This window comes from Chiloscyllium punctatum, chromosome 26 (assembly GCF_047496795.1).
Source record: "Chiloscyllium punctatum isolate Juve2018m chromosome 26, sChiPun1.3, whole genome shotgun sequence".
In the NCBI taxonomy this organism is placed as follows: domain Eukaryota; kingdom Metazoa; phylum Chordata; class Chondrichthyes; order Orectolobiformes; family Hemiscylliidae; genus Chiloscyllium; species Chiloscyllium punctatum.
The window spans coordinates 59,770,332-59,797,244 of NC_092764.1; the positions used below are offsets into that span (position 1 = coordinate 59,770,332).

A 26,913-nucleotide genomic window follows, 5' to 3' on the forward strand; every position below is an offset into this window, starting at 1 on the left:
TGTGGAAGTATTCCATCATACTCCTGACTTGTGCCCTGTAGATGGTGGATAAGCTGAGTTACTCACCATGATATTCCTAGCCTCTGACCTCTCTGTTTACTTGGTGAGCCCGGTTGACTTTCTGGTCACTGATACTTGAAGGTGGTTGTTATTGGGGGATTCAGTGATGATAACACCATTGAATGTCTAACTACTGCCATTAACAGTCTCTTTTGGAGATAGTCATTGCCTGGCATTTGTGTGTTGCAAATGTTACTTGCCACGAGTTAGTCGAAGCCTGAATACTGCCTAAATGTTGCTTTGAACATGAACTGCTTCAGTATCTGAGGAGTCACAAATGGTATTGAGCATTTTGCACTTTGATGAAGAGGAACAGAAAAGCAGAAGTGAAATTGTAGGGAGATTAGTAAGAAAAACTGTATATGATATACTGGAATAATGAAAAACCACAATTTCCTGGATTTCAGTGAGATTATTCATAAATAGACAATGTACAATAGACCTTTCTACCTATCCAATGAATTGTTATTTTTAACTGATAAAGATATATAAAATCCAAAAATACTACAGTTCTGTAATCAAACAAGTTAATATTGAATCAAAGATGATTTTTGAATATTGAGATGGATGACTGTAACAAGCCCTAGAATTCCATTGAAAGAGAATTTGTAAAGGAACAGAGTTGTAAAGCTTAGAAAATAAATATCCAATATTAAAATCTCAAAAGCTGTAGTATAACCACCAATAGTGAGTAGGAAAGTAGTTTGGAGGATTTTTAGGGCTGAAGGAGTTGAGACTGGGACAAGGCCACAGATGGATTTTAACATGAGAATGAGCATTAATAAAGAGGTGTTTTGGAAGTGAATGCCTATGTGGGTCAGCAAGCACAGAAGAAGCAGACCTTGCTATGAGTCAGACACCAAGCAGCAAAGTTTTAGATGAGCAAGTTTTTGGAGGGTACAGAATGAATGGACAGCCTCAGCATTCAAATAATTAAGATTGTTGTTCATAAAAGCATGGATAAAAATTTCTGCAGTAGCTGAGCTCTAGCAGAACCTCCTGCAACAAGCCGTGATTACCATTGCCAGTGTCCACTTCGTATTGTGCACATGGGCACCTTCAGGAACCAGGTACTAATGTCGATGACTGTGGCAGCAAGACAGAAGATGAAACTCAGATACACGTACATGGACACAGTTCTCGGTGTTGAAATCAAGTTTATTATCCAGTGAAAAATATAACACTCTTAGTAGAAACAGACAGTGGTTTAGTGAAGCAATCTTGGCATTTATCAGTGAGACATTAAGTTTAACAAGCATATTGGCAGCAACTGGGTATGTAACTGTAGAGGTGTGGGCAACACCCTTAATACACAATAGTTACCAACCACTCAGACTGAGACATTAAGCTCACCATGGACTCTGTGTCTCAAAGTAATGAATATTTGATATTTCCACCTCACCCTCTCAAACTATACACCATTTGTTGAGGTGGGATTGGAAGAGGGTGGGGCAAGCTAGCCATTTGCCACAAGTCTCTGCTCATTCATGAGGCACTCAAAAGATTGTACTGATTGATGCGTCTCAGGCATTTCCCAAGTAGCCTCTATCAGGAATGGCTAGGAGGAGGAATTGAGTGCTGCTGGGGCTGATCTACAATAGAAGCACTATCCCTGATAAACAGGTCGCTGAAAGTTACAGTTGAGATTTTCCTTTGATTATCAGGATTATTGTGGTGCAATCTTGAAGACTTCAGGAATTTCATCACAAGGGACCAATTGCAAGCAATTGTGGAAATTCTTTTTTAAAATATCTGTAGCAGCTTGCATAATGGCTGCATCCAGACTTGGCACCATGAGGAATGTGCCACTTATCAAAAATATAACAATTAAGAAAATATTCATATCCATAAATAATAACTGGTCAAATTCACTGACCCAATATTTGGAATATGCCACATTTACAATAGTACTATATATTAAAATATACCATTTGAATGTTATACTTAGACCAAGGAAATTGTCAACGCCCAACATTTAAAACAAACAATCAAAATCAGAAATGTCCAAAAACCTTTGAAAATGTAAACAGGACACTAAAGGCTTATTTTATTATAAAAGCAACCATATCCCCTAACTCCATCCTGCCTTCAGCTCTTACAATCCAGGCACGTAGCTTCTTTGCGCCTAAATGACTACTCTTTTTAAAAAAGGAGCAAAGAAGCTAACAAAATTGAAGCCTTGATCCCCACCTGTTGGACAATCGGTGGTAACTCTCTTCTCAAATCTAGGAGAGATGGTGGGGGCAAGGGAAAGAAAGCTTTGGTTGATACTAACTATCCATCCTGGCCAAATACAAACACAGCAACTGATTCTTTCACACTGTTCCACAAATATAACTTTGTCTTATTTTAGGTTCTGTTTACAGATAAGTTAATCAAGTTATTTTTCTAAATCTACGCACCATTTTTCTGATGTTAGATTGTAAAATGTATCCCTTTCTTCCTAAAGTCCCATCTCTAATCTGGAGGATAAACCCAAGGAGCTTTAATTATTTAGACTGTTGGCATAAGAAAATTGTGTTACAACTTTAAACAGATTCCTGAACCAGAAGGAGTCAAGTTATCAGCATGGGAATGGAATAAGGAAAAGGGAAAAAGGACAACTTCTTAATTCAATAAGCTTGGAAAGGTTACAACATGGTTTAGGAGAGAAACTTCATAAAAGGTAGGGCATTCAAAATTGGGGCAGAGAAGAGGAAATTGAAGTGTTAGGCCTCACCAGCTCTGACAAAAGCCACAAGTAAGATAAGGCACAGAGACAGACACAATTAAATTATCAAAATATTGCACAACAGTACTCTAATATTCTTCACTGGAAGTCAAAAGTTAAACAATTCTAACCAGAGGCTCGAAAAAGGTCAAATAATTATATCAGAATCGTTTAGTGCAGCTGTCCACAACAAAAAAAGAGAGACTTCAGCTGTGGGAAAAGAGATCATTTTCCCCTCCATTTGAAGTGTCAACTCAAAACAGGTCCAGAAAATGAGCATTCAAAAGTAGTAAAAAGCAGATTCAAAATTAGGAAGACAGTCAGTACCAGGCTAGTCAATAACAATGTGTCAAATAATGGGGGTAGGATATGTAAACTGCCATTTGGATGTTAAAAAGAGAAGAGCTTTGCATACTCGAGGAATGTACCTTAGTGGACTGAATGTCTGTCATATCCATGCTTTTGTACTTAAATCAGCATATTGTTCCTGGTCATTTCAATGATAACCCTCATCAGTACAGATCCTTTACACTTCTTGTTAATGCACCTTAATTCTACCTTCAGAAAAGCACACTAATGTAATTCTTCAATTAATCAAACTGTGCTTATTAGTTCATGAGGTGGATACTAAAATGGCTCAGGAAGAGTGCTTGGGATCTTTACACAATGATAGATGGGCTTGCTGATAAAAGAAACAAAAACTAGCCTTTCTATAAACCCTCCTTATATACAACACATTGTGGGGTGGTTCTGCCATTTGAAAAAGAGACTTATAATGAAAACAATTGAAGAACCATTGTCCTTTCAGAAGCAGACAAGGGTGAGGTTTATCTTCAGGCATCCTATTTGGTTAAAGGGTTCAGCAAAAGCATCTGTCTATTAGGGCTGTGGCTAAATCCATTTCCCAGGAAGTGATGGGCATGGTCTGATCTAATCCCTAAATGTTTGGAAAGAATAAACAGCCTCTGCTCCTGTTTCACTTCTCAAACTACATTGCCTCAAGACAACCCACAGAGGCTCTATCGTGGTATACAACTTTTGGTTCAAATGGGACTTGTTACTTTATATTTAAAACAATCTATTGTTAATAACGTGCATCCAAGGTATGGCATACCTCCATGATAGGTGGGACTTAGGTAGTGACCTACGCCCATAGGTAGAGACATTAGTGTCTGCCACAAGAGCCCCCTTATTACTTCATATGTTGACTACCCAACTTCAGTTAAAATACAGATCAACCACAGTCCAACATATGTGGCGGAACAAGGTCAAGGGCCTACTTTCAACTCCTACCTTCCCAGCTAACACTGTCAAAACTGTAAAGAGGTCCCAAAATGAACACCATTAACCTCGGAAATGTGGAAAACAGCTCACTTTGCAACTATCTGATTTATACATGCACTGTTCTGGAGTGACGTGAGAGTTAGTTTCACTACTCCTATAGACCCTTACAGGAGGAAATTTAGTTTTATTTTTACAAAGCTTATGCTCTATTAAAGCCAGATATCAAACATTGTTTGAAACAGATACATTAGACAGTATTCATAGACAATGCTGTGCCTCAGATCACCAGGAAAACATGGCGCAACTATAAAAATAAAAAGGGACCTTTCTCTCAGTCAGAAGAATTCAAAACAGAGGCAGATTAAATAGCACTTTTTTGATGTAGGATATTGTGGTGAGGTTGGACAGCATATCAATATGTTCATTGGAACGCAATTCCTTCATATGGATTTTGCCTTTCTGTTTCCCTTTCCAGTTTTGGCACCGAAGAGCACTCACTAGGTTGACTGTGCCATCACCATCACCATAGTGCACTTTGGGCTCCTGGTCAGGGAAAACATCATAATGAAAGGACTCAGGTGTTTGTATTCCAGTTCCATACAAGCAGTGTATTGTTACCCCTGGGGCAGTCAAGTTGTACACCAGTGATTCAGTGTTTTGCCGCATGAGCCAGCCATCTTTAAAGTTGATGTCCTGGTAGAATTTCTGATAGTCCTTCATTGTATAATTGTGTGTTGGTGTGGTGACAAAAATTGTGTCCACCGACCAGGTATTGTTGTAAGGAAGTAGCCAGTTTGTGGAGACAGCAGTCCGTTGCTGTTCACGGATCTTCAGTGGGCTGATGACAGGAATTCGATCATTGTCTCCTGTGAAGTTAAGCAAAGTGCTTTAGCAGTTTTGGACATTTACAGCACAGAAATAAGACTGTGGGTCAAATGGCCTATGACAGCATTAAGTTCCATAAAGAATTTCTCCCATCTCCTTTATTTCCTTTCTCCTTCTATCCATTAGTGACATTTGCGTCAACCTGTTCAGAATATTGCCTGGACCACATTTGAAACACTCTGAAGAAAGGTGCTGAAAATAATGTCGTCTTATGGGGGAATAAATTGAAATCCTTCTTAAAAATAAAAGTAAAACTAAGGAAGTTTTTAACAAAGAATTCATCCCCCCACCCTCCCTGATGAGTGTTAGCCATTAGTTAGAATAATTCAAAACCAGTCCCACTACCCTTCCATCTTCTGAATAAAATGCTTACCTTTTCTTTCTGGATACAGTTGACTCTGCCTCAACCATCCACTGCCACTTAGTAACCATCGTACACCCCAATATATAATATTTTAGTCTGACCACAAATGAAATTAAGACTCCTGCTAACACACTTGATTCATAATGCTAACAACGAGGATCGCCACAGGACACTTTCATTTTTCTGGATGACTGATCTCATGACCTACCTGTAGCCAGCACTCGCAAAGTCTTCGACACACCTCCCCAAGGAGCCCCCAGTGCAATATAACATTTAATATACTTGTCTTTCCATTCCTGGGGCTGATGGTTGAGGAAGTAAAGTGTGTAGAGGTTTCCCATGCTGTGTGCAATCAGGACAACAGGGCTACCATACTGTTCATACATGGATTCAATCATCTTCTGCAGCTCTTTAAAAAATGGGCCATTTTCATCTGGGGATTAAAACAGAAGAGAGAATGTACTGCGCTGTTTGAAAACAAGCTGACCTTTTTCTCAGGCCTTCCAACAAAATTGACTTCAGAAATATTCTCTCAAAAATAATTGTTTTATTTCATTTTAATATCGTAATGATGTGTAAACATTAAAAAAAAACTATATTAGCTCCACCAGTCTATAAAAATACATCAAGACAAATGCATAACAATATTTAATTATTAATAAAGCACACCCAGTTGGTACCTTAGTGCGGGGACAGAAGTGAACAAATTGATAGAAGCAACAATATAGAACATAGAAAAATACAGCGCAGTACAGGCCCTTTGGCCCTCGATGTTGCGCCGATCCAAGCCCACCTAACCTACACTAGCCCACTATCCTCCATATGCCTATCCAATGCTTGTTTAAATGCCCATAAAGAGGGAGAGTCCATCACTGCTACTGGCAGGGCATTCCATGAACTCACAACTCACTGAGTAAAGAACCTACCCCTAACATCTGTCCTATACCTACCACCCCTTAATTTAAAGCTATGCCCCCTCGTAATAGCTGACTCCATATGTGGAAAAAGGTTCTCATGGTCAACCCTATCTAAACCCCTAATCATCTTGTACACCTCCATCAAGTTACCCTTAAACCTTCTTTTCTCCAATGAAAACAGCCCCAAGTGCCTCAGCCTTTCCTCATACGATCTTCCTACCATACCAGGCAACATCCTGGTAAACCTCTTCTGCACCCGTTCCAGTGCCTCCACATCCTTCCTATAGTATGGTGACCAAAACTGCACACAATACTCCAGATGCGGCCGCACCAGAATCTTATACAACTGCAACATGACCGCAGGACTCCGGAACTCAATTCCTCTACCAATAAAAGCCAGTACGCCATATGCCTTCTTCACCGCATTATGTTGAGGTAATGTGGGAGATAGAAAGGTATCACAAACCTGATCAACAAGAGAAATATTTTGAAAAGATTTAAAAGTGCCTTTCAACAATGGTGGAGGGAAGTTGGGAGGGTATGCAGAAAACATCAGTGTTGAAAGACCACAAAGCACACCAGGCTTAGTGCAGGCAGCAAGCTTTGAAGTACACAAGTCCTTGTAGAGGAGGACTTTACCTGTCTGCCAATATGTAGAATTTAATGAATGGCTGAATTTTGAACATTGCTGATTTATGGAAGGAGAAAGAAGAGTCAAGCAAGACAAGTGCAAAGCAGAATTTATCGATGGCAAAATGGATTTCAGTTGCAGTGACTGGGGTGGAGGGGGGAAGTGGAATTAAGAGGAATTATGATTGGAAACATGTCAGCTGCTAATGTACCAATTACATATCTTTACAGATTTCAAAATAAAGGCAGAGCAGTGTTGCTGACTGGGGAGGTTCCCTTGATTTTTCTCAAATTGCGAGATGGACGTAGGAATTCCTCCCTGATACCGAGACTGGTGAATACACTGCCAGGGCTGTCACTACACAGGCTGGAGAGAGGGCAAAAGAAAAGCAGAAAAAAGGGTCAAACAGGCACCACTAAAATGAAGCAGTACTCAATGTCACCTGATTTTCCCTCTGAAAATACATGTTTGAAGTCCAGAATTAATCTCCTGCTCTTTCTAAAAAGAGATTAAAAATCTGCCCTATGTCTAAAAACACCTATAGAAAGAACATTGCCAAACTCTCTTGATCTCATTGGTGGTTTGGACAGAATGCTGCCCTTCACCTATGACACAATGGAAAAGGTTTTACAGTTTGATTAGATTAGATTCCCTACAGTGTGGAAACAGGCCCTTCGGCCCAACCAGTCCACACCGACCTTCCGAACAGTAACCCACCCAGACCCATCTCCCTCTGACTAATGCATCTAACACTATGGGCAATTTAGCATGGCCAATTCACCTGACCGGCACATCTTTGGATTGTGGGAGAAAAGTGGAGCACCCAGAGGAAACCCACACCGACATGGGGAGAATGTGCAAACTCCACACAGACAGACAGTCACTCAAGGCTACAATCGAACCTGGGACCCTGGTGCTGTGAGGCAGCAGTGCTAACCACTGAGCCAACATGCTGCCCTTTAAATGTTTGATTTATTTTAAATGTTTGCACCTTTAAAAAATAATAAAATCAATCATAATAAACTATTTTGTTCTGAAGCACATTCCTGGTTACCTCCACCCAACTAGCCAGGAATTTACCAGAGGGAGGATGCACTTCTCCTTCTAAAACCCTACAGCCTGCGATGCACACTTCTTCACTTACTGGGTGCCCGGCGCCAATCGTAGGGAGCACCTCGGACATCTTCATCTCTCAAATAACCCCATTCCACCATAGACTTCACCAGAGTATAGAAGTAAATCCCTGTAAAACAAGAAAGAGACAGTGACAGTTAAGCAACATCTGTCCTCAGTTCTGTAGTAACTCCAGTACATTTCTGCAGCCTTTAACTGGATTCATCACCAAAACAAAACAAAACTTGAGATGACAGAGATTGAGAGAGAGATAAAGGGAATTTATTTTGGCACAAGGGCGAAGAATCTTTGAATATTTTTAAGGAAGGGATAGATATTGACAAGGGGGTGAAAGGTCATTGGGAGTTTAAGGGTCGAGGGGCATATTCCTGCTCCTAATTTGTACATACATAAGATGTGAAGTCAATCGTGGAATGCAGAAAATTGACCAGGATTATTTCATGGGAGCTAGTGGGTTGAAGGTATCCTCATTGTGAAGACCTTGCTGAAGATACACACTGCTAATGACAGAATTGAAGATGAAACAGTAGAGATCAGTGACATCTATACTTTACCCCTCCCTTATCTATAGGAAGAATAAAGCTGCTTGGTATGCAATTTTAACAGCAGAACCCACAGTGCAGTAACTTCGGTGTCCCTCAAAATGGCACCTTGAGTGCAAAATGCAACTCATTTTGCAGTCAAATTTTAAGTGTGTTGCTGCTCAAAATAATTTCCATTTCTTTGAACTTAATCTGCCAATAATTAATATAAGCAGGCAGCCTCACAGTGTGGAATTGTATATAAATAAATACATCAAGGAATTTTTTGATGTTATTCAGGTGGTAATTTGGTGCAGTTTGATTAATGGGTCAAACATAAAATGTTTGCATTTTTATGGGGTGGGTGGGGGTGGGAGAAAGAATCCAGAATTAGAGGTCATAAGTTTTGGCTGAGAAGGGAAAGATTTAAAAGGGACCTAAGGGGCAACTTTTTCATGCAAAAGATGGTCCGTGTATGGAATGAGCTGCCACAGAAAGTGGTGGAGGCTGGTACAATTACAACATTTAAAAGGCATCTGGATGGGTACATGAATAGGAAGGGTTTAGAGGGATATGGACCAAGTGCAGGCAAATGGGACTAGATTAATTTAGGATGGTTGGCATGGACGAGTTGGACCAAAGGATCTGATCGCCTCCAGTGGAGTTCTGCAATGGTCAGTGTTGGGACCACAGCTATTCATTTGGTATGGTAACAATCTGGATGAAGGAATGGAGGGTATTTTTGCCACATTTGCAGATGACACAAAGATAGATGGAGAGATGGAGTATTGAGGAAGAGGGAGGCTGCCAAAGGACTTGGACAGGCTAGGGGAGTGGGAAATCAAGTGGCAGATGGAATACAACGGCAAGGTGTGAGGTTAGGAACTTCAGTAGGAAGAAAAAGAGACAGACTATTTTCTAAACAGGGAAAGGCTTCAATAATCTGAAGTACAAAGGGACTTAAAAGTCCTAGTTCAGGATTCTCAAGGTTAACATGCAGATTCAGTTAGGAAGGCAAATTCAATATTAGCATTCATTTCGAGAGGGCTAGAATACAACAGCTGGGATGAAATGCTGAGACTGCATAAGGCTCTGGGTCAGAGCACGTTTGGAATATTGAGAGTAGTTTTAGGACACTTATTTAAAGAAGGATGTGCTGGCATTGGAAGGGGTTCAGAGTAGGTTTAAAGAATGATCCTGGGGATGAAGGTCTTGTCACACGAATAGCGGTTAAGGGTCTGTATTTGGAGTTTCAAAAAAATGAGGGGGATCTCATTGAAACTTTCAGAATATGGAGAGGCCCAGAGAGAGTGGACATGGAGAAGATGTTTCCAGTAATAGGAGAGACTAGGACTTGAGGGCACAGCCTCAAATGAAGGGATGACCTTTCAGAACTCAGAGGAGGAGGAATTTCTTCAGACAGTGGATGTTAAACTGTGGAAGTCATTGCCACAGAGGGCTGTGGAGGCCAAGTCATTGAGTGTATTTAAGACAGAGATAGATAGGTTCGTGATTAGAAAGGGGATAAAGGGTTACAGGGAGAAGACAGGAGAATGGGATTGAGAAACGTAACAGATTCTATTGAATGGTGGAATAGACTTGATGGGCCAAATGACTTAATTCTGCTCTTACATCTTTTGGTCTTGTAGAATTGAGTGGTGGTCACTCTTAGCGATACTGTCATGGACAGATGCACCAGCAGGTTGGTAAAGACGAGGGCAAATATCTTTCCCCTTTTGTTGGTTTCCTCACCAGCTGCTGGACAGGGTCTGCTGCAGGTATGTCCTTTCGGACACGACCAACTTGATCAGTAGTATTGGTCTGAGCCACTCTTGGGTGGTGGATATTGAAAATCCACCACCCAGAATACATTCTGCACTTTTGCCACCCTCAGTCCCTGTGTTGTTAAACATGGAAGAGCAGCAATTCATTAGCTGAGGAAGGATGGTACGTGGTAATCAGGAGGTTTCCTTGCCTGTTTATCCTGAAACCACAAGACTTCATGTTGTCTGTAATCAATATTGAGGACTCTCACAACAACTCCCTCCTGAGTGTACACTACTGTGCTGCCACTTCTGGTGGGATAGGACCTACCCAGGGATGGTAATGGTGATGGTCATTCTTGGACATTGTCTGTAAGATATGATTATGTCAGCCTGTTGCTTGACTAGTCTGAGACAACTCTCTCAATTTTGGCACTAATCCCACCCCAACCCATCGTCTGCAAGATTTGTTGTATTCAAAACTATGAGGCGTTCTGATGGGACAGATGACAAAAAAAAATATTTTCAGTGGCAGGATAACTGACGACCGAGAGGACAGAGATTTAAAATAAATGTCAAAAAAAAGCGAGGAGGGAAAAGAAGGAGGGGAAAAGATCTTGATGTGGATCTGGAAGACACTTCCTGAAAGGGTAATAGAAGCAGATTCAACCATTTTCAAAAATGAAACAAATCCTTGACTTAAAATAAATTTAGTCAAACAAAAAGCTATTTCAAAACAATTGGAATAAACACAATGGACTGACTGGCCTCTTCCTGCACTGAGAGAGATTCCACACAAAGACTTTCTCAAGCTGCTCTTGTTCTGTCTAATTCCACTGGAAATCAAGCCTGTAATGCATTTTGACAGGAATTACCCCCAGGGCCCGCTGTCTTCCCAATGTTAATGTGTGGCTTGATGGAGCTTTGGGACACAGCCACAAAAACCTTTGTTCGTCACAATCTCATGACTGCTTTCACAGCTGTGACACACCAGGCATGCACAGAAGGAATGTGTGTAATGGGGCAGTGAGTGATCTGGAAAAAAATACTTGACTGATTTGCAAATGGACATATAGGATATATTAGAACAGGTGATCAATAGCTTGGTCTTAAGAACTATCTTGAAGGAGAGGCAAAAAGGTAAAAGAGCTGGCAAGGTTTAGGGAGGATCTCCAGAGTCGAGGGTAGCTGAAGGAAGGAGAATCTATAATAGCAAAGATATCCTAAGTAAATCACACAGAATCTGTTTAGGAAATATTCATCACTGGCTAAGACAAACATGTTTAAAACATGAAGTACATGCAGAAAACAAATCTGAATGAAATATGACCATGTGATGTGGATAAACAAGAATGCCTTTTTAAACTGTGTATAACTAGGTCAATCAATGACGTTGGCATTCTACAATTACAGCAAAGCTTCTGCCTTTGTGCCTACAATAGGTGCCTACTTACTAACTCAGTGGATTATTTCATGTGGTCCCTCTCGGCTCTTCCCTTCTCAAGTCGGTCACCATTATTCCATTCGGGTCAGCTGCTTTCTATCCTGATTTGCTGATACTTACATCTTTGTTCTGATTGACTCGATGCTATTCCTGGAGAAAGTGAGGACTGCAGATGCTGGAGATCAGAGCTGAAAATGTGTTGCTGGAAAAGCGCAGCAGGTCAGGCAGCATCCAAGGAGCAGGAGAATCGACGTTTCGGGCATGAGCCCTTCTTCAGAAGGGCTTTACTGAAGAAGGGCTCATGCCCGAAACATCGATTCTCCTGCTCCTTGGATGCTGCCTGACCTGCTGCGCTTTTCCAGCAACACATTTTCAGCTCTGGATTCTATTCCTACCAACTTTGTTTCTGATGACAGCCTTGGCTCAACGGTTACCTCTCAGGCTGTAGGTCCTGGTCCAAATGATACACTAGATATTAAAACAATCTTCACTGCCACTCTGGTTCAGTACTGAGGGACTGCTACATGTCAGAGGTGCTTTGTTTCAGATAAGACTTTAAACAAAGGCTCTATTTACCCTCTCAGAGGGGCACAAAAGTTCCACATAGATTACTTCAAAGATAAACACTAAAGCTTAGTGTGTTGTGTTAAAAGGCATTAGGAACGTGGAGCATCGTTGCGATATCACATCGCTGTGTATGACTGGGCAGCTGCACTTGCTGACACGAAGGAGCACATGTATTAGCAGCAATGGGTCTCAAATGTAAATACACATCACTATTAATTGTCATTTTTAATGCTATTTTAATGAAGAGTATATCAGTCAGAGTGTAAAATAAAATACAACTTTTATTTAACTTCTAAAATCGGCATAATAACGTTCTCACTTGGTAATAACTGGCGGTGTGTCAGTCACAAATGCCAATTAAATGTACAAGTTTAACAAATAAGGATAATGGTGTTTAGTGGTGATATACATTTAGGGTGAAACAAAGTGCAGTTTTTCTTTTATTGTTCACAAATCTGTTTGACATTGTGCACCTCTGTGTGATATGTTGGTGTCAGCAAACAGATCCTAAACAGACGTAGTAGATAGAGTTAGGAAACACTAGAAGAAAAGGAGCTCTTGTGATGTAGTCAGAGTGCCCTATCTGTTCTAGACATGCATAATACCAGTTTGATTTAAAAATATCTATATGAGAAGGGATATCTGGTACTGTGCACCAGACCACACTATAACATAGACATGAACACACACAGACAGATTTAGTCCCTTCCTAATGTAATTATAAGTAAGAGCCTGGTAATATCTATAATATTAAATATTCTTGTATATAGTGATCAATGTACAATAGAGTTACTTTGAAGTCTCAGCCTGAAGACAATGCTTGACTTTGCTTTCTCCTCAACAATCTGATCCCAAATGCAGTCAATTGTCAATTGTGCACTCCACAACCACTTGATGAAGGAACGGCAATCTGAAAGCTAGTGCTTCCAGTTAAATCTGTTGGACTATAACCTGGTGTTATGTGATTTGTAACTTGTTTTAATGGCTCTGTGACAGCATGTTAAGGCATTTACTTATTGGGCAAGCTGTAGTCTGCACACTTGTCCCTTGGATTCCCCTGCCCTTTGGTTCTTTTCCCTCAGCTTCACACTTGACTTTCCTGGTCATTATCACTCCAGCTCTGAATCTTGCTTCCAGTTCTCCATTTTAAATCCAAAAGACCCTAAAATAAACTAGAACTGTGTGGAATCATTTCATGGTCCACCGTAGCCAACACTACAAACACTGAAGAATGGTGTCACACAGGTCTTTTTAAAGCAGCACTAGTTAAAGAGAACCTGAAAAGCTATTAGAAAGTTTCAAAGGTATAGTCTCCAAAACAAATTCTTGCTCCATGTTAAGAATTTGTTGACACTTGCACTGTTTTTGTTCATGTCAAATACACTGGTTTAATTACCCAAGGTAACATTTACTTCTTGCAAATGAAAATGTGACCTTAATATGCAGGAGAGCTTCGTTAATATGCTGCCAAAAAATGGCCACCTTTATTGTCAGTGACGGATACTGTCCTTTAGATTTCCTGATGCATTATCAAGGCATCAGATCTAATGGTCTACCAAGAAAACTAGAAGCTCAAGAAAAGACACTTAGCACAACAGTGTATTTTACGTCATTGCAGTCCAAATTCAACAAACCAAGTACTTTGTCAGTCAGCTCCAGATAAATAACTTTAAACCACTAGAGGTTGTCTTTAAAGATTTACACCCGAAATATCACATTTATCTTGTTAAAACTGACCAACAGTCCTTTTGCTAGGATCCAGGAATTCCAGGGGGTAGGTTTTACCAAATCCAGGGATTCGCACATCAACTCCAGGTGGTGTTTGTGTGGTCTTAGTTGTCGTGTTGTAAATCAACCTTCAAAACAAAAGAAGAAATTACAAGAATATAATTGAATTCAGTTCCTGCTAGTTCTTGTTCAAATCATTCTATAAATGCAAACATTACTGGTAAAACCAGCATTTACTGTCCATCTTCAAAGGTGGCGATGAACTATCTTCCCGAATACAACCGGGTGACTTGCAAAGCCAGTTCAGAGGGCATACAGGTTGGGTAAGGACAACTTAAAAAAGGACGCGTCAATCAGAAGGGTTTTTATGTCGATTACTTTCATAATAAAGGATAAACAGATGACATGAAACCAATTGAAGTGACCTCTGCATCAAGTGAAATTGAAGGTCCTAGTTTCATAGTCGTAATTGTTAAATCACTTAATCTGAAATGTAATTAGCTGAATTGAAATTCTCCAGCCTTCATAGTGGGATTTTAACTCTTGTCTCTGGGTTACAAATCCAGTAACATAACCACTATGTATGGGGAGGGGGATGTTTTATGGTAAAGTCACTGGACTAATCCAGAGACTCAGGCTATTGGGCTGGGAGATGGATTTAAATGTTGCAACCAGTGGAGTTTAAACTCAATTAATAAGGCTGGAATTATAAAGCTATTTTCATGGTTATTGTAAATAATTGAGAAAACCCATCCAAAGCATTAATGTCCTTTACGAATCAAAACCTAAAGGTTACCTGGTCTGGCCTACATGGAACTCTAGACTCAGCAACGTAGTTGGTGCTCAACTTACCCTCTAAAGTGCCTGAGATAATTAAAGGGAAATTAGGAATGGGGAACAAATTCTGGTGAAGTTGCAAAAAACAAAATTAAGAAAGTATTATTAGACCCCAGCAGGTCCTCCCAATTGCTCTCTCACTCCATGCCATTGCCTTCTGCTCAATTCTAAAGTTTGCAGAGGCCTTCAGTCCTGTGCACACACATTAGATTACCAAAGCAAAGTTCACTCTTTTCCCAAAGCAATAACTGAAAGCCTGTCAACAGTATTGCAGCTGACGTTGATAAGTTTCATGAGAGCATCTTGTCTCTTATTTCAGACAAGATTGTACTTGAAGCCACTTGGTTATCAGTGCATGGCAAACAACAAGTCGGATCACCCATCTGTCAGTCATCCCCATCTGAAAGTCACCTTCAATCTCAATTGATGCAGAGTTTGCTTCAACTGGATTCATATCATCTGCTCATCCTTTATCACAAAAGCTCTGAATCACTCCATATCCAAAAAATTTTATGAATGAAAATCTTACATCTAGAAAGAAAGATCTTGCATAACATGTTATTGAGGAGGACGACTGTTTATTCAAATGGTGATAAAACAACAATTCCAGTATTAGAATTCTAGAATATGATGTGGAGGAGACTGGAGTGGATAAAGTTAAAAATCACACAACACCAGATTATAGTCCAACAGGCTTTTGGAGCGCTGCTCCTTTGTCAGGTAGCTAGTGGGGCAGGATCATAGGACACAGAATTTATAATAAAAGATCAAAGTGTCATACAACAGATGCAAAACATTGAACAAGCTTACATTGCTGTTAAGTCTTTAATCACTTAAAATGGGGATGCAGGTTTCAAGTGATTAATATGCAAATCCCAGAATTTCTTTCAAAGCCACAGCCTCAAGATAACAATGTTTTATTTTAAAAAGTTACAAATGGAATTGAGGACTAAATTTGCATCCCAATATGCTAACAGTTTCACGCACAAAGTTCTCCAAATAGCACTATATACTAAATATATTGACATCTTCTTCCTCTGCACCCATGGAGAGGAGTCACTGAAACAACTGCACAGTGATATCAACACAGTTCCATCCCACCATCAGACTTACCATGGACTACTCTTTTGAATCAGTCTCATTCTTGGGCATATGCATCTCCATCAAGGATGGGCACCTCAGCACCTTACTTTACAGCAAGCCCATGGATAACCGCATAATGCTACACTTCTCTAGCTGCCACCCTAAACATATTTAAAACAGCCATTCCCTACAGCCAAACTCTACACATACACAGGATCTGTTCAGATGAGAAGGAACATGACAGACACATGAAGGTGCCGAGGAACAGGATATGATGCTCAACTCATCAATTGCCAGTTCCAACATGCCACAGTGAGAAACCGTAATGACCTCCTCAGGAGAGAGGCATAGGATGCAACCAATTGGGTTACCCTTCATTGTCCAGTACTTCCTGGGAGCGGAGAAACTATGCCATGTTCTTCACTGCCTGCAACACATTATCAATGAGGATGAGCATCTCGCCAAGATCTTCCCTAAGCCTCCACTCCATGCCTTCAAACAACTGCCAAATCTTCAGGACAACATCGACCACAACACTATCCAACACTGTCATGGCAACTACTGCAAAATGTGTCAAGAATGTCAACATGTACATGGGGACACCACCCACCACGTACATGAGCAGGTACTCATACATGTTTTCTATCTCATACGCTATAGGAAAGGATGCCCAGAGGCAGGGTATATTGGTGAGACCAGGCAGATGCTACAACTGATGAACGGACACCATGCAACAAATGCCAGACAGGGATGTTCCCGCCCAGTCGGGGAACACTTCAGCAGTCGAGGACATTTGGCCTTGGATCTTTGGATGACCATCCTCCAAGGCAGACTTTGTGGTATGCAAAATGGCCGAGCAGAGGCTGATAGCCAAGTTCGGTAACCATGAGGAGGACCTCAACTAGGATCTTGGGTTCATGTCACACTACAGGTGATCCCACTACACTATATACTTACACACAAGCACATATACTCACGATCACACTCACACAGACCCTCTCTCTCACACACACACACTCACACATATATCTCGTCATACTCGCACACACACAAGTCAATGGGATGAATTTGCAGATTTATATTTGCAAATTCGTTCTATTTTGTTCAAAAAGTACAAAATCCTTGCAGTCAGTCCATGTGACATTTCATAAAGTCCTGCTTTGGAAATAGAAACAGTCTAACTCAAGGTTGGGATACAGACAGACTCTAACTTTACACCGTTAACGCATTGTCTGAGCAGAGATGTCATGTTTTAAAAAATAAAACCTTAAGTCATCTTGGGACTGTGATTTGAAAGAAGTTCTGAGATTTACATATTAATGATTCAAACCCTGCATCCCCATTCCAAGTGATTAAAGACTTATAGGTTTGTTCAATACTTTGCATCAGTTGTATGACACTTTGAACTTTTACTATAAATTCTGTGTCTTATGATCCTGCCCCACTAACTCCCTGACAGAGGAGCAGTGTTCCGAAAGCTTATACTTTCAAATAAATCAGTTGGACTAACCTGTTGTTGTGTAATTGTTTTTAAAAACGTAATTCTAGATTAGTACTAGTAAGAAAGCAGCTGCTTCCCAGCACCATGGCTTAGGTGGTTAAAGCACCTGTGCAGTAAACAGGAGATCCTGGTTCAAATTCCAGCAATGTGTGTAACTCACTTCAAAAGATTCCTTGTTTAAACTTCTCTGAAATGCCAGGTTGTTATGGAATGCTGGTGATGTAGAACAAATTGTTGTTATATTCAGTAATGATATGTTATATTCAAAATCCCATCCTCTCAGTAAATGACATTACAGGAGAGAATGTTTACACAGAAGGATACAAGTACAGGTTTGCCCCACGATCCGAAAGTAGAGCGTTCCTATGAAACCTTTTGTAAGCCAAAATGGCGTAAAGCGAAGAAGCAATTACTTCTCTAGTAAAAGTGAAAATCTTCTTCAGATTTCTTTTGATAAGCAAAAACAGGTACGTTAAAGCGAAGTGGCATACGGCGAACTTTCAAAAAGCGGGGGATACCTGTATTTCTACAGAACACTCCAACTCTTCACTATAATTCAAAAAGGGATCTAATCTAGAAATGAGTGGTGCACCAAACCAGGGCAAAAAGGAAAAGAATGTATTTATTAATTATGAATAAACCTCTGTTGATCTCAAGGTCTGAAGCCAGGACAGGATGAGGTGACGACATAGGCAAGAGGACCATTGATAAACAGCCATTTAAAGTAATTGATATTAAGTTGGGTTTAAATGAATGCAGATACAAAATGAAACAGAAGTTATAACCTCCTGATTTATTGTGCAATGGAGAAACTTGTAATCCAATTGATTTGGTGTTAAAATTGGAACAGTATAGTAAGTTAATGCATAAGTTCCAGACTTTGTGAAAAGAAATTATTCAGACCACTTTGACACCCACACAGAGGAAAAGTAGTAAAATTAGTTTCCAAGACTTCTGTATCAGCCACCAATTCAAAAGGACCAAAGAAGGTGGCCACTCTTTCCCAGTTAAAGCTCAGTCAGGGACTTGTACAAGGTTTGTTTTGTATTTGTTCATCCGAACTCAACATTTGCTTTATTGTGAGCGTTCAGATGTTTGTGCTCTCGGACACTCAAATCCATCTTCTCCACAGCTATGAACCTGTATTGTGTACACTCGGTTTTGACATTGGCCCTTTCCACTGGTTTAACAGATTTATCTGGGGAAATCGATGAATGCCAGACTTGGGAATTCCCCCAAAATATTTAAACCTGGCTGCAATCTATTCCCACTAAAGATTCTAGAATGAGCACAAATTAGTCTGCACCACATTGTGATGAGTTTATATTGACCTCAAACAAAATAATTTAACAAGCTATATGAGTACATGTGATTGGCACATTCTGCAGGTTCTGAAGAGTCTCTCAGCTCTGTAGTGGACAGAGAACAGTTCCTGATGGTCATGTCTTTGGATCTCATGCATATCAACTTTCAAAACCTGACCTACAATTGTCAATGTGGATCACTCATTACTCATGTTGAAGTAAAAATACCCTAACAGTGGGAAAATGGTACTGTGTTGACAAAATGAGTTAGCAGTCTGTTCCTCAGAAAACTCCACCACAAACATCTGCTCTGATTAGATAACTAACTGGGAGCAAATCAGTCAGTAAAAAGATTCAGAATGGGGAAATTGAAGTAAGGGATTCCCCTCCAAGTGTCTCAATGTGTCTTTTTAGTGCGAAGCACAGAGGATCGGACTTCCTCAGAAACCGTTTCTTCCATCACAAGAAACAGTTACTGTCTTGCCCATTATGAGTAGATTAAAATTTCCATCAGTTCCCTCTTAGATTCTTCTGAATATAACTGCTTTTCAGCGATGCAGTCTGGCACTGTAGGTGGTCTTAACCTCATTGGATCTAAGGTAGCAGCAGCGTGACCCAGTAGCTGTTATTTTGCTGGAAGTCAATATAAGTCCATCACAATGTGGTGCAGAATAATTCAGTGAATTTGTGCTTATCCCAGAATCTTGAATGATAATAGATTGCAGCTAGGTCTAAATGTGACCCAGCTTTTTGTGCATCCATCTAAATTCGATACTGCTCTCTTCCCACAGCTCTGCCTTAAATGTTCCTTTATTCTTCACACACACTCACAAAAAACAGTTAAACCATTTCACCCAAACCTCTCGCAGCACTTCACGAGAGCTACACACGTTCCACACTCTGGAATTGCTTTCACTCAACCCCCCCCCCCCCCCACCACCATCTCCCATCTCCCAGTCAACTTCTATTTCAAGCACCCCTCTATCCTGTCAGATATTTGATCGTTCCCAAAGTCTATTTTTATTAATTAATTCACTAACAGGATATGGGTGTCTCTGGCAAGACAAGCATTTAACACCCATCCCAAATTTCCCTCAAAGGTATTGAAGGGGAGCAGACTTCTTCAAATGGTGAACACTATTGTTAGGGAAGGGAGTTCCAGGATTTTGGACCAGCAATGATATATTTCCAAGTTGGAGTTCCCAAGCATCTGTTGCCTCTTATTTCACATGGTTATGGGGCTGGAAGGCACTAAAGATCTTTGGTGAATTTCTGCTGTGCACCTTGTAGATGACACACACCTGTTGTTACTGTGCAGCAGTGGCACGAGGGAGTGAATGCCTAATGTGATTGGGTAGATCAAGAATCAAGTGGGCCCCTTTGTCCCGAATGGTCTCAATTAGAGTGTTGGTGCACAGGCATGTGGGGAATATTCCATTACACTCCTGACCTAAATGGTGGACAGACTTCAGGAAGTCAGAAGGCGAGAGTAACTCACCGCAGGATCCCTAGCCTCTGACCTGCTCTTGTAGCCACTGCATTTGTGTAGCAAATCAGTTTTTATTGCGAAGACAGATATGGAGGCTAGAGAACTCAGGGAAACAAATACTGACGTTTTGAAAACAGAGGGTGGTGGTGGAGGGTTTTTTCCCCCAGACTTGGCCCTTAATGTTTTTTTAAAAAGATAGGAAGTGTTTTGTGAGTGGCATGAACTGCAGAGGAGGTTGTAGATGCAGATACAGTTACATTTAAAAAGACATTTGGATAAGAATGGGAAAGATTTAGAGGGATATGGGTCAAATGCAGGCAGCTAGACTAGTTTAGCTTGGGAACATGGTTGGCATGGCTAGTTGGACTGAAGGGATGACTCTATGACTAAGTCCCATTCAATTTCTGGTTGTTACTGGCCTTTAGGATGTAGATGCTGCGATATCTAATGATAGAAATGCAAGTGAATATTAAAGGGTGTTGATTATACGCTGTCATGTTACTTGTCATTTAACAGTTCAAGTCTGGATGCTGTTTGGCCTTGCTATACGTAGACACCGGCTGTTTCATTATCTGACCAATTGTAAATAGAATTGAATAAACACAAATCAGTAAACTGTCAGATAACTGCTCACTGTCTGTAAAATACTATGGGAAACAAATGAGAGTTTGCTTTATTAAAAGTTGTGGTGTTATTAAAAGTGGGGTATGTTGACTCCTGACCTACCTGCACTGATCCAGGAACATACAGGCTGCTTAGCATGGTCACATTTTAAAAAAGGCAGAAACTTATGATCCAACCTAAGAACTTCTACATGTATGATTCAGAACTGATCAAACAGGAAAGTTCTTCGATTAATATTTATATATCATTTTAAATGATATGAACTTTGGATTTACTGTACAAACAATGGCCTCTTAAAGATTTTGTTCCTTAGTACTTTGGTATCCAAGACAGCGCCAGGAAGGGAGACTTTTGCACACGTTTCACTGTACTTTGTATACCTATATTGAGTACACGTGACATTAAAACCTAATTCTATTCCTAATTCTATGAACATGTTCAAATTTGTTTTTTTTTCCTCTCCAGAAGAGGCATGTTACAGAATCACAAGACCAGTGATATGACAAATCACATGAGTTTTACAAGACAGCTCTGTTGATCAATAAACCTGCTTCTGTAATATCTTTATACTGGCATAATCTACAAGGTTGTTATATTCATCCTGTGCGTAATTAAAGTACTAACTTTGGCTTAAAGACCCTAGAGACATTAGCTAGTCATTAAATAGTCAGGAGCTACAGCAGAAGAGAATGTTTTAAGGTCACTCCTTGCTCAATCTAATTCATTCATGAATGTTGCAGCAACAAATATAGCATTAGAGAGCACTTTCACATCTAGGTTTTTCTGTTGCAGAATCATCCTTCATTCTAGTTTCTGTAGGCGCAGAATTTTCCCACAGACCAACGAGAACTATTTTCTACAAAATATCTGGTGATCATCGAGGAAATGGACCTTCACTAAATGAGGAACAGAAAGCTGGTTGTGTCATTCACTGGAAAATTGCCAATGCATTTTTCCAAATGAAAACTTTTCAATAAATACAGGTGATTTTCTTTGGAGCTGCTTTTATGGTTCCTAAAAGATAAAGCTAGAATTGATCAATGAGGGACACTGGTCTAACCCAAGTAGTAAATTTCAAAATGAAGATCAATAGCCGAGGTATGTTCATTTCCCACTATTCCTGATTTGTCCCTCTAGCTGTTTATTTCAGGTTGCATTTGAATCATGGACACACTTTGCAACCATATCTATAATGTAGGTCCAGAACTCTGGCCCAGTAACTTGACACCATTTACTATTAAATATTTACAACAGCAGAGGTCTGTTTGATATAGGGACTCCAGTTGTTGCTTACAAGCTTTGCACTTTCAGCTAATTTGGTCTTTCGAATGCAGGGTGACTGAAAAACAAGTGCTGCAGGGTCCGACGCAATTTCTCTCTCAACCTTGGGGGCAGCACAATGGCTCCGTGGTTAGCACTGCTGCCTCACAGGGACCTGAGCTCGATTCCATCCTTGGACAACTATCTGTGTGGAGTTTGCACCTTTGTCCCATGTATGCGTAGGTTTCCTCTGAATGCTCCAGTTTCCTTCCACAGCCATGGGAAATGCAGGGTCACAAGGATACTGTAGGGGTGTGGGGTCTGGGTGGGATGCTCTTTGGAGGGTCAGTGTGGACTCAATGGACCAACTGGCTGCTTCCACATTGCAGAGAGATTCCATGAACCAACATCAGTGGAATATCAGTGAACAACATCAGATGTTCTAATAATTGTCACATTGGTGCTAGTGAACAATTGCTGTGCACAAACTGGTTGCCATGTTTCCTTTGCAAAAAGAAGAGATTATAAAAAAAAGGGTCGTTTACAGCAATATAAAGGCTCATTTCCCGAGAGAAAAAGTACACAGAATCAAATCCAACAGGATTTGATCTGATTGGCACAAACGAACTCACTAACAAGCATAAACCAGAGCTGCAATTGATGTTCAAAAAACAAAAGTCAGGACAGAAATGTATTGTTACATTATTCAGGTTAATATCTCAAACACACAGATATAAACTTTGTAAAAAGAGAGAGTGCTTGGGATAGTAAGTAGAGTCTGGAGTAAAAGACTGCAGTTTAGACTAACTCAGAAGTCACTGTTAACAGAAACCATTTGTGAAAATGACTTTACAGGGTCAAACCATAGATAGCTTGCAAGGAAAGGGAGGCACAGAACCAAGCAAGTTAACATACTTCCTCAAAGATTTGTGAGCAAAGCTCTGCAGTGAGATCCATTTCATATACCTGACATGAGCAGAGTTTCACCTGGACCTTATTTAAGAAGCTGCAGCTGAATCCACCTAAATATGCCCAACTTCACTTTGTTGGCTTCAGGGAGACACTGAAGATGTCTGAAATAAATTAAGTTTTCTAGACTCAGAATGGCCGTGCTGAAAGAGCAGTAAGAGTACTTGCCCATTTGAAATAGAAACAATAACTAAATTTAATCTGAAACTGTGGTGATGGTACAATTGCATAGCTTATAACTTTAACACGAAAACATCCTGATGAAGCATGAGATTGCGTCTTCCATGAAGGAGATAGCGAGATGATTATGAATAGTTCTGTTCACAAAGTGGTTTCCTACAGATGCTTGGCCATCTCACCAGCAATGCTCAGCAACGCGACTGGACAGGAAAAAAAGACCAAAACATCAGCCAGTTCTCAAATCAAGAAAAGATCTTTCACACATTTGCTTGAAATGAATATACTGTGAACACAGGAAACATCTCTGTCCAGTTGCAATGAGCCAGAGTTTCAGCACATTGGTCATTTTAATTCGGTAGCCTGATTCCGCTCTGACCTCCTTGTGCTCCACCTCCAACGCTGTTCCAATGAAGTTGGAGGTCCAGCACCTTCTCGATGGGCATCTTACAGCCTTCAAAAAATGAACACAGAATTCAACTATTTCAAAGTGTAATCTCTGATCTAGTAATGTCGAACCACAGGAGTTATTGACAATTCTGCTATTTTCCACTTGCGCTTCTGCGATCCATTATTTGTCCCACTACCATCTCTTTTTACCCAGCACCATCATTTTATCACACCCGCAAACCAGGGCAGGACTAAACAGTTAATGGCAGTGCCCTGGAGAGTGTTGCCGAACAAAGAGACCTAGGGGTGCAGTTGCATAGTTCCTTGAAAGTGGAGTCGCAGGCAGACAGGATGGTGAAGGTAGCATTTGACATGCTTGCCTTCATTGGTCATAAGAGGTGAGATGTCATGTTATGCTGTAGAGGACATCATTGAGGCTACTTTTAGAAGACTGCGTATAATTCTGGAAGGAGGGATTAGCAAGGATGCTGCCAGGACTGGAGAGTTGGGGTTATAGTGAGAGGCTGAATAGGCAAGAGCTTTTTTTCCCTGGAGCATCAGATGCTGAGGGGTGACCTTACAAAAATTTAATAAAATCATGAGGGGCATGACTACGATGAATAGACAAGATCTTTTTCCTCAGGTGGAAGGCAAAATCTAGAGAGGGCATAAGTTTTAAGGTGAGAGGGGAAAAGGGACCTAAGGGGCAACTTTTTCATGCAGAGAGAGTGGTTAGTGTATGGAATGAGCTGCCAGAGGAAGTGGTGGAGGTTGGTAAAATTCCAACATTTAAAAGGCACCTGGATGGATATAAGAAGAGTAAAGGTTGAGAGGGATATGGGCCAGCTACTGGCGAATGGGACTCAGTCAGATTGGGATGTTTGACTGGCAAGTACGAGTTGAACTGAAGGATCTGTTTCCATGGTGACCAACTCTGACTCTGCCTTGTGACCCATCATAAACCCTCACCCCTGGCTGCCTCTACACTTGTTTAAAACTGGTTACATCTCTAACAGTTTCCAATTTTGACCAAAGGTCATTGACCATAAAAAGGTCATTTTGTTTCTCTCTGACCAGGTGGTGCATGACCTTGTACCATACCTGATGTTGTCAATCCAGCAGTCAATGACCAGGGGTAGGAGCAGCTCCAGATTCAGCCACAGGGTGAAGTAATCATCTGTTTTCTTGGTGCACATGTAGTGCACTACACTAGGTTTGTTCAGCTTCGCCTCCAGCTGGTTCCCCAGGTCACCTGGAACTGTCAATTCCAAAACAAATACAAAATTACAACTAGGAAACAAATCAGCAGTCACATCTGCATACACACGAAACAAAAAAGGATCACAGTTCCTGGCTGTGGGAGGCAGTAATGTCACTAGCAGTCCAGAACCCCAGGCTAAAATTCTGAGGCGATGACTTCAAATCCCGCAAAAGGTAGCTGGGGAATTCAATTCAATTTTTAAAATATCTGGAAGATAGATTGATGGCAATTACTTACTGTCAGTCAATTATTGTAAAAAACTCATTTGGCTCATTAATGCCCTCCATGCCTTCTTACTTGGTCTAGCCTACATGTGACTCCAAAGCCACAACAATATGGTTACTTCTGTACTGCCATCTGGGAAAATAGGGATGGGCAATAAATACTGCTCTAGGGAGGGAGGGATGGACGGATGTGTGTGTGCATGCATGTGCGCTCCTGCATTCACCTGTGTATATGTATGTCGGTGTCTGTCTCTCTATGGTCAAGATGCATCAATTCAGTGACAAGGAAACCAGAAGGGCTGACAGTATAAACTGGTCTGTGGTATTTGAATTCCATTTGTAAGTATTATATTTTAAATTAGAAATTAAAAGCTCAAGTAATCATAAAACTTTCAGATCTTTGTAAAACCCAACCTTTTTCATTAGTGCCCCTCAGGAAAGGCAAGCTGCCAATTGTTCTCAATCCGGTCTGTATGGGACTCCAACCCTACATTACTGTAGCTGGATCTTAATCACCAAGCAAGTAGCCAGATGTGGCAATGGACAATCATAGAATCCCTACAGTGTGGAAACAGGCCACTTGGCCCTACAAGTCTACACCAACCCTCCGAAGAGTAACTCACCCAGACCCATTCCCCAACCCTCTAATTACCCCTGACCAATGCACCTAATTTACACATCTCTGAATAGTATGGGGCAATTTAACATGGCCGATAACCTGCACATCTTTGGATTGTGGGAGGAAACCAAAGCACCCAGGAAACTCATGCAGACAGAGAGAGTGCAAACTTCACACAAGGCTGGGATTGAACCCGGGTCCCTGGTGCTGTGAGGCAGCAGTGTTAACCACTGAGCCACTATGCCATTAATTGGGGCATTAGACCTTCATCAGAAATGACATTCCTGATGAAGGCTTTATGCATAAAACGTCGACTCTTCTGCTCCTCGGATGCAGACATCCTGCTGTGCTTTTCCAGCACCACACTTTTTGGCTCCGATTCTAACATCTGCGGTCCTCAGTTTCTCTTTTATGATACTCATCACAGACAAATATTAAAGATATGCGCTAGATGTGATATTTATACATTAATATTAAATGCAATATCAGAAAGCTTTACAACAGAGCAGCGGTGCCAGCTATGATCTAAGGTGCCTATTGTAGGGATACAACGTCAGCAAATAAAAAAAATCGACATGGAGCACATGAGAATCTTATGAGGAATTTGGAGTCTACCCATGTGCCAAGAGCTGGGTGGAAGCCAAGAAGACATTGAATTCTCAAATCGTGCAAATTAACACATTAATTACTCAAAAGGGCAGAGCCTGAATCAACAGTAACAAAACAAGTTAAAGATAAAAAGTACTTTATACCACATCTCTCACCAATTTAGCAGCTTCAACCTTGATGGTAAAACACAATTGTTTAATAATGCACATCAAATTCAACCAGTATCCATGTGCAAAACACTTTCTAGGAGGAGATTAGTGGACTGCTCCACATTTGCTGGCATTTGGTAGATTTCCTGATGCACAACCGCTGCCTGAACTGCTGTGCTCTTCCAGCACCACTAATCCAGTACATTTGCCATGTCAAGTTCAAATGATATGGAGCAGCACTGGATCTGATCAGGTGAAGATGTTCATCTAAAATACTTCTACGGTCACTACAGGGTCAAACCTCATGGGGATTCCCCATGTTTCTCAAAAGAATAGTCAAACTGCTGCTGTAATGTAGAAATAGATTATAGATTGAGAAAGAGCAAGCTCCTGGTTACTTGGAGGGGAG

The 26,913-nt window shown here is 40.7% G+C and overlaps 1 protein-coding gene across 1 annotated transcript in view; it reads right to left on the bottom strand.

Moving 5' to 3' along the window:
• Positions 1-1,197: 1,197 nt before the first annotated feature.
• Positions 1,198-26,913, bottom strand: part of pla2g15 (phospholipase A2, group XV) — a 43,164-nt gene continuing 17,448 nt past the window's right edge. Inside the window, exons 2-6 of the mRNA XM_072547512.1 lie at positions 24,744-24,900; positions 14,018-14,136; positions 7,996-8,094; positions 5,512-5,736; positions 1,198-4,920 (exon numbers count right to left, since the gene is read on the bottom strand). Coding sequence (XP_072403613.1) covers positions 4,400-4,920; positions 5,512-5,736; positions 7,996-8,094; positions 14,018-14,136; positions 24,744-24,900 — 1,121 coding nt within the window. The 3' untranslated portion in view covers positions 1,198-4,399. The remainder of the gene's footprint in view (positions 4,921-5,511; positions 5,737-7,995; positions 8,095-14,017; positions 14,137-24,743; positions 24,901-26,913) is intronic.